This window comes from Rissa tridactyla, chromosome 15 (assembly GCF_028500815.1).
Source record: "Rissa tridactyla isolate bRisTri1 chromosome 15, bRisTri1.patW.cur.20221130, whole genome shotgun sequence".
NCBI lineage: Eukaryota > Metazoa > Chordata > Aves > Charadriiformes > Laridae > Rissa > Rissa tridactyla.
Window position 1 is genome coordinate 3,211,705 of NC_071480.1, and position 8,546 is coordinate 3,220,250.

The window sequence follows — 8,546 nt, forward strand, 5'->3', positions numbered from 1 at the left end:
AGGGAAAAAAACAGGTCATTCTCCTAATCCCCCTCCATATCTCTTCTGTCCTCTAAATGTACCCAGATGAGGTGGTCGGGGGCTCCTGTCGTTGTGTCCGTGTTCAGGGGTGGCACAAAGTGTCGCCCTGGGATGGCTTATCCCAAGGGGGATGCAGGGGCATTTATTTCAGCTGGAAATGCAGGGAAAAGTAGCCCTGGGCCGTTCCCAAGGGGTTTTCCCTCCCTTTCCTAAACGTGTGTCTGTCAGTGTCTGAAAGGGCAGAGTTTATTTGTGGGGGTGGGAGCCAGGGAAGCTGCCTCCCACCCTCCCAAGGCTGTTTCTCAGGTATAAAGCGGCACGGAGCTAGGGAAAGCGCCGTCATTTATCCCTAGCCGGGAGAAAAGGGCTGAAGGGAGCGGTTTGTGGGAAGCGGCACACACGGTGGTTTTTGTTGGACCTGAGCGCAGACATTTCGTCCTCGGTTCTGCCAAACTGCCTCGGAGGGTCGTGTTTGCGAAACCTTTTTTTTTTGCTAAATTTGAGGGTGTGAGTTTCCCGCTGCCTGTCCCACAGCCACTCCCATCAGGGATCTTGCTGTAGCACACCCGTGTCCTCGTCTTCCCCTGGGGCTCCGAGCCAGGCTGGGAGCAGTGGGGACGGGACGGTGTTAGGGGAAGGACACGTCAGGCTGGCTACAACAGCCGTATTCAGGGACTTATTCCTGCCCGTGGGTGACACTTGTAACCTCACAAGAGCTTCGTACCGAGCACCACGTACCCCTCCGGAGTGTTTGTCCTCAGATGAGGTGTGTTTGGTGGCCCCCTGCGTTATATGGCTGATAACCATCGATTGACAGCCTCAAGCTGGAGAGGACAATATGCAATTCTTGGTAGCAAAATCTTCATGTGTGGCCATTCCTCCTAGGGCTACTGCAAGGCTGGTGTTTCCCAAGCGCTCTGAAAAGACTGTGGGCCATCTCCTTCCCACGCACACTGATCTTACACCAGGTGAGCCATCGACACCTTTCCTCCTTTGCAAGGCAAGAGGCGGCCCCTCTTTTGAGGCTGAAATAGGGGTGTGGGGGGGTCAAATTTGGATATAGTCCTGCAAAGCTCAGCTCACCTGCAGGCTCCTCACTCCAGCATTTAAGGCAAGGGAAGATAGAGGGGGTGAGGATGGAGTCCCTCACCCACCCACAAATGGCGCTGGGCCGGTAGCAGATGTGTGTCCAAAAGGGACGCAGCTCTCGGGGCTGGGAATGGAACTTTTACAGAGAAAATGACCTCTGGAGTATCAGAAGATCAGCAGATACGCCAGCCAAAAGAAACAAAGGAACAGCAGAGAATGAGCAACTCCAGTTTGACTGGATTGACACATTTAAGGAAAAGGAAGGCACGGTATCTGTCATTCTCCTTACGGCCGTGATTTGTTTTTCTCCGCATTCCAAGACCTGATGCTAGACACTAACAACAAAGTCAAATGCTTTTATATACAAATGTTTGGGATGCTGTCAGGAGGGATTTGTTTTCAAGGGGTTTAGGCCTGTTCAGGCACTGTGAGGGCGCTCTGTGCGTCGCTGTTTGTGTTTGAAGTTGCGAGTGTTGCTGTAAGAAGTAAGGCAAGTGCAGGAGGTTGCTGAGGTTGTCCTCTCTCTCCTCCTCTGTGCAGGACACGGACGGGACACACGAATAGCAGCGGTGGAGCATGGAGTCTGTCGGCTCTCCCTTACCAGCAAAGTTCGCCCATCCCAGAGCCATACCCACCAGGTTTCTCCCTGCCATCCACACCATGGCGTCAAGCTATAAGAACCGATTTCCTTACCGCCCCTTGCCTCAGAGCTACAGCCTCCCCTGGATGCCCAGCACCTACTACAAAACGGCTGCCAGCAAACCAACTTTGGCTGCCTTTTCCAAGAGTTCCCAGGGGATAACCGACGGCGAGAAGCTTCCATCTGTTTCCACCAGAACCACCGTCTTCACCCGCTACACCCCTGAAGACTGGTACAAGTCCAACGTGACCAATTACAGGGAGTCGGAGACCTCCCAGAAGAACGCGGAGCGCCTGAGAGCCGATACCTCCCGCATCATTGACCACAAATACCAGCAGACCAAGAAAACGCAAGTAGAAAGCACCAAAAACCTGGGAGTGCGCGCCAATGACATCGCGTTTTGGAAATCGGAGCTCTGCCACGAGCTAGATGAGGTGATCGGGGAGACCAACGCGCTCACAGAGGTGAAGACCAGGCTGGAGAGAGCCTTGGCCGAGGCGGAGGCCCCTCTCCGGGTAAGCACCTGTCCCAGCGCGCTGCAAGCTGTAGCCTACTGCTGAAACATCTGCAGCCCTTCAAACGTCTCATTAAGTTTCACTGCAGCTCCTGAACGTCTAGAAAGCTTTTATTAAGAGGCCATTAGTTAAGTTAGTAGTAACCAAACCCCCCTTGCCATCTGCTGGATCCCCTATCAGCACAGGCTGAGCACGTCAGAGCAGCGTTTGCTTAACTCAATATTTTTAGAAGCCGTACATCCAAAATCCCAGTTTGGGAGACAAAAGCCCGTGTCTTACCACGAGGCTCTGGCGAGGTGGGCATCAAGGCTGACACAGGTCCCCCGTTTCAGCTGTGGCTGCACCAGGGACACGTCTGCTCCCTCATGATGGTTTAATGCTGATGTTGCAGCTCGGCTGCTTGTTTTCGAAAAAACCAGCTGTCCCGGGGCACTTTTTTCCCCCTCTTGTCATCTCCGTGCCCACCTAGAGTTTCTTTTCTTACATTATTGGAGATGGGGACAATCCCCATAGAGAGCCCTGCCCCTGCAGCCAGTGGTGACGGTGTGTCCCCAACAGGTCGCTCAGGAGTGCTTACTTCACCGGGAGAAGAGGATGGGCATCGACCTGGTCCACGACAACGTGGAGGAACAGCTCTTAACAGTAAGTTGGGTAACTCAGATCATGCGTTGAAGCTATTTTTACTGGATTTCAAAGTTATGGGATTTGGAGCACTGATCACCTGCCTCCAGCAGCCGGAGCTTCACAAAGGCAATGGGTTTGTGCTGAAGTCAAGTGAGCTGAGAGCAACACACTTCCTCCGGTGGAGCTGAATGTGTCTCAGAAATTCAGCCTGGGCATTTACACCGAAGTCAAGTCCATCTCCTCTTGTCCCGTACGGATGGGATTCCTCCTGGGGAGGAAAACATTTTGGGAGCAAAAAGGGCAGGTGCTGATCTGGGGATGGAGGTGTGTAGTGGTCCAGGGAACCGCTCTGCCTGTCCACACCAGGATGTGTCCCTGTCCGTGCAGTGGGACTAACCACCGCTTGACACTGAGGTCAAGGTGAAAAAATCCTTATTGACCCACCCTGAAAGGGAACGCAAAGGCCGTGGCTGCAGCCACAGCACCCTTCTGTCCCCTCCAGGGCGCTGGGCGCAGGCTCAGCTGCGAGTTTTCCTGCCTGTTTGCTTTGGGCAGGAAGACAAGCAGGCAAGTTCTTGCTGTGTGCAGGGTTGGAGAGGTCCAAGGGGAGGAGTGTGACCAGGACGAGTGAGGATGGACGCTGATGGGGTCCTCTTTTGCCTTTGCCCAGGAAGTTGATGTCATCAGGTCGTGCCAGGAGAAGATGCAGGAGTTCCTGGACAAGGTCAAAGCCCAGATCACGTAAGGAGGAGCTCCTTCTCTCATGTCGTAGGGCTGATGTGCATTTGTGGTCACAGCAGAGCCCCAGCAGAACCCCAGCAGATGTGAACCCCCAGAAGAACCCCGTCTCTCCCCACACCCCGCAGGCGTAAAGCCCATGGAGGCTCCATGGCATGCGGGCGGTGATGCTCGTGGGAGGACAGAGCTGCGCGGGGGGGCCGGGAGCTGCTGTGGGGAGTGGAATGGGGAGGAAGCCATTCCACCCGTACGTCCCCACCGATGGCTGCTGTTTGCATGTCGAAGGTCCAACCGGGTGGCCCAGCAGAATCTGGAGAAGGATCTGGCCAACAAGCAGGTGGCCCACCGGATCGACGACAGGTGCCACCACCTGATGAACACCTCCCAGGGCATCAGTTACTACCGAGGGGTGGAGCAGGTCGATGCCACGTGAGTGCACGCTGTTTGTCCCCAGCAGCAAGCTGTCCCTGGGATACGCGGTGCCTCTCCCTGGCAGGGAGCTGCTTGTCCCCAACCCAGATCCATCCGGCCTGGAGACACCTCCCTCAGAGCGGTCATTTCTCTCTGCTCCCCGGAAAGGGAGCACAACCCTCTGCTGACAGTTGGATGCCAAACATCCAGAGGGTGAAAGCCAGTCCCACCTCATTAAACATTCTACCAGGGGTTGAGAGATCAGCCTGCCAAGTAATTCAGCGGAGCACCTCTGCTGAAACAGCTCACTAAGTTTATGCATATTTTCAAAGATGTGTCTTAGATGATGCTAGGCGATGTTTATACTTTTCAAGGACTCTTTTCAGCTTCCCATAGAAGTGAGGAGGAGCATAGGCAGAACAAGGGAAAGGCCAACGGAATATTCCGTACCATAGATGCCATGCTCAGGATATAAATGGGGGTTGGTGCGGGGTGGGAATATGCGGTCAGGGCTCGGGAAGGTGCCAGTTCACTGGGTGGTGAGAGTTACTTCTCTCATTATTATTATTGTTATTGTTATTGTTATTGTTGTTATTATTATTATTATTATTATTATTATTATTATTATTATTATTACTACTACTATTATTATTATTGTTCGTTTCTGTTACTGTTCTATTAAACTGTCCTTATCTCCACCCATGAGTTTTTCCCTTTCCCTTTCCCCTCCTTTTCTCCCTCTTCTCCCTTCTGGGGGGGAGGGGGAGAACTGCACCAGCGCACGCGTGGTCCTGGCTGCTGGCTGGGGTTAAACTATGACATACAGTCCAATTAAAAGTGTAGATTTAAGCTATAGTGAATCCACGCTGCTCCCTGGCAGGGTCCATGCCTGCCCACATCCAGCTTACCGGGGGCCTCTCCTTTTCCCCGCCAGGATCTCGGTGCCGCAGTCCTGGGCCAAGTTCACCAACAACAACATCCTCCGCTGCCAGAGCGAGCGGGCGGCCTCCGCCAAGCTGCGGGACGACATCGAGAACCTGCTGGCGGTGACGGCCAGCCAGATGTGGCGGCAGTTCAACGCCGTGAACGTTGCCTTCACCAACCGCATCGCCGAGACGGCCGATGCCAAGAGAAAGATTCAGACCCACCTGGCCAAGGTAGCCTGAACCCCTCCCTTTTGGTGTGACACTGTCACTTCCCGGTGACACCTCCAAAGCGCGACCCTCCACGCAGACCTGGCCCCAGCAGAGGAACGGTCACCACAAGAACCTGGTTATAGCATCATTTAGAATCATAGAGCCATAGGATGTGTTGGGTGTGAAGGGACCTCTCAAGGCCACCTAGTCCAACCCCCTGCAGTCAGCAGGGACATCTTCAACTGGATCAGGTTGCTCAGAGCCTCATCCAGCCTGGCCTTGAATGTCTCCAGGGATGGGTCCTCCACCACCTCTCTGGGCAACCTGGGCCAGGGTCTCACCACCCTCAGTGCAAAGAACTTCTGCCTAATGTCTCATCTAAACCCGCCCTGCTCTAGTTTAAACCATTGCCCCTCGTCCTCTCGCTACATGCCCTTGCAAACAGCCCCTGCCCAGCTTTCTTGGGGACTTTCTTCTTGGAGCAGGATGAGTTGGCAGTGTAATTTCATCCCAAGGGATACTGCCCGTTGCTCATCCCAGCTGACAGCCTGCTAGCACAGGGATTTCCAGCAGAAAATGCCAGCGCTACTTGCATCAGCGCTAGTTACTTCAGAGGCGCTGGCTGCCCTGCAGAAGGTCTTTACTGGGACTCTGCTGGGGTGTCTGCTGTGGGGTTTGCAGCTTTGCTGCTCCTCCAAGGACGTGTTTTTGGTCTCAGCACTCTGTGGTTGCTGCACAGGTATTGGTGTGTTTGCTCCGCCAAGCAGATGAAGTGGAGATCAGCCATGGGCAGCAGGCTCGCACCACTGGCTCTCATGGAAAGCTGCCTGAAAGGTGCTCGGCACAGATTAACCGAGCAGAAACTGGGCTTGCAGCATCGCGGGCTGGTGCCACATCCTTCAGCGAGCATCCACCAAAAACCTGCCCTCTGTTAGTTGCTAGTGATGGACGATCAGTTCCTGCAAGCAGTAATTTTGGGGAGCGGGTAATTCAGTAGATCCATCACTGCTCCAAAACCTCCTCTGATGTGACAGCAAGAGCAAAGAGAGGCTTTTCCCCGCAGAGAAACGGCTGCTGGATCTGTGCCTCCATCTATGGCAGAGTGAGAGCAGTCTGAGCCCGGGGCCTGCTAATTGAACTTGGTTTTTTTCTGCAGATGGATGGCAGAAAAGGGAAATCCCGTTGCCGCTGGAGAATATATTTGTTAAATTTATGCATGTGTTTCTTTCTTACGCCAGACAGTGCAGGAAATATTCCAGACCGAGAGGAATATAGAAGCCATCCAAAAGGCCATTAGGGACCAGGGGCCTCCATTAAAGGTGGCTCAGACCCGGCTGGACGAGCGCACTCGGAGGCCAAACATGGAGCTGTGCCGGGACACTGCCCAGCTGCGGTAAGGCAGGAGCGCGGGGCCGGCGGGGACCTCGAGGGCTCACGGGTGGTAGCACTCGGGAGCATCGCTGGATGACAAAATTAATCATGGGGGGTTGGTTTTTTTTCCTAAAGAGTCCTTCCAGAAGTGCACCGACATAATCAAAAGCAATGAGCGGGTATCCCAGCCTTTGGGTGCTGGGAGAGCTCTGCGCCCACAACGGAGGCTGTACCCCATGGCCGGGGGCGGCCTGATGCCACCCCATGAGGGGCTGGATTTTTCCTACTTGCGTCAACCCCGTCTTCTCTCCTGCCTGCTTCCCGGCGGCTGGATGGGCTCAGGTTTGAAGGACAAGCCCTTTACTCTCCAACAGGCTCATGCTGAGAGCTCTTAGGTCCTTCCTTTTGGGTAACCGCAAGGGTGCAGCTGCTGTGCAAGGTGCTGTGTCCAGTGCTGGGCTCCCCGGTTCCAGAAGGACAGGGAACTGCTGGAGAGGGGACACCAAAGGGCTACCAAGAGGATGAGGGGACTGGAACACCTCTCTTGTGAAGAAAGGCTGAGGGATTTGGGTCTCTTCAGGCTGGAAAAAAGACGCCTGAGGGGGGACCTTATCAACGCTTATCAATACTGAAAGGGGGGGTGTCAGGAGGATGGGGCCAGGCTCTTTTCAGTGGTGCCCGGGGACAGGACAAGGGGTAACGGGCACAAACTTGACCATAGGGAGTTCCACTTCAACACGAGGAGGAACTTCTTTGCTGTGAGGGTGGCAGAGCCCTGGCACAGGCTGCCCCGAGAGGTGGGGGAGTCTCCGTCTCTAGAGACATCCCAAACCCGCCTGGAGGCGTTCCTGTGCCACCTGCTCTGGGTGACCCTGCTCTGGCAGGGGGTTGGACTGGGTGATCTCCAGAGGTCCCTGCCAACCCCCGCCAGCCTGGGATTCTGTGCACCACTCGGAGAAGCAGTGAGGGCTGTCCTCACCTCCCCTGGGGACACTGGAAATCCTGTCAAGGACAGAGGGAGCTCTTTGGCATTGCACCCCGAGGGGCTGTGGAGGATCAGGCACCCTGAACTTCACACCTCCTCCTGGCAGCCCGCTGGGTGAGGCTCCCTGGGAAGCCTTTTCAAAGCAATTTAAACCCAGCCCCAGAGCCTGTTTAGCATCTCTCACGCCATCCTTTGTTCCATCCTCCACTTGTTTCACCTTCGCTTTTAGCCTCTCCCAGCTGTCCTCTTTCGCTGCGTGTGCACCCGTGGGTGTGGGGAGGACCCTTGCACGGGGAAATCCAGGAGGGGGAGCCAAGAAAGCCACAAAACCAAACAGGAACGGGAAACCACAGCTGCTCGTCCCTCTGCTTGGTGGCACCACCTGCTCTGGCAGACGCGGCTGCGCGTTGCCGAAGCCTTTGAGCAGATGTTCACTGAGCGCGGTGAAGGGGGAAAACCAATGTCCCAGGGGCCCATCAGCAACGCCATGCTAGAAACCACTCGCGTGACGGGACTTCTAATGAGGGCTCCTTGCTGTTTTCCAGCCTTGTCAACGAGGTCCGTGACATCCATGGGACGGTGCAGACTCTTCAGCAGCAGCTGAGAGACAGCCAGGACACCTTGCAAGTGCTGGTTCGCGCCAAGGCCGTCCTGCAGCACGACCTGGCCGTCAAAGCCAACTCCCTGTTCATTGACCAGGAGAAGTGCATGGCGATGCGCAAGACCTTTCCCAGCACCGCGCAGCTGCTGGGTCCCATCTAGTCTGGGCTCAGCCCACCCCACGGCATCCCTTACCGGAGTTATCAGTTTTGCCAATACGCTTTAAATAGTACATGATTAAACTTCCACTACCTGATAGAAGCCTGGCTAGAAATTAAATTATCACTTTGCATGTCACATGGTCTAGCAGGAGTATTTTTTTTTTCCCTTTGGTTTTTCTCTTTCCACTGCTCTTTCACGGTGTGCCAGAAAGTAACTGAAAATATCCTGGATGCAACTAAGAGTAAATCCACCCA

At 54.7% G+C, this 8,546-nt stretch overlaps 1 protein-coding gene across 1 annotated transcript; it reads left to right on the top strand.

The window, feature by feature from the left end:
- The first annotated feature begins 1,686 nt into the window (after nucleotides 1-1,686).
- Nucleotides 1,687-8,292, top strand: LOC128918020 (tektin-3-like). The gene is made up of 7 exons (XM_054221856.1): nucleotides 1,687-2,265; nucleotides 2,824-2,907; nucleotides 3,560-3,630; nucleotides 3,913-4,056; nucleotides 4,973-5,195; nucleotides 6,413-6,567; nucleotides 8,076-8,292. Exons 1-7 carry the CDS (start codon nucleotides 1,687-1,689, stop codon nucleotides 8,290-8,292), a joined length of 1,473 nt encoding a protein of 490 aa, XP_054077831.1.
- Nucleotides 8,293-8,546: the final 254 nt, after the last annotated feature.

Bases quoted from the DNA above. Each gene is read 5' to 3' on its own strand.
- LOC128918020 (XM_054221856.1), top strand. From the start codon at position 1,687: ATGGAGTCTGTCGGCTCTCCCTTACCAGCAAAGTTCGCCCATCCCAGA. The intron at 2,266-2,823 runs GTAAGCACCTGT...TGTCCCCAACAG, and splicing joins AGGCGGAGGCCCCTCTCCGG to GTCGCTCAGGAGTGCTTACT. The intron at 2,908-3,559 runs GTAAGTTGGGTA...GCCTTTGCCCAG, and splicing joins TGGAGGAACAGCTCTTAACA to GAAGTTGATGTCATCAGGTC.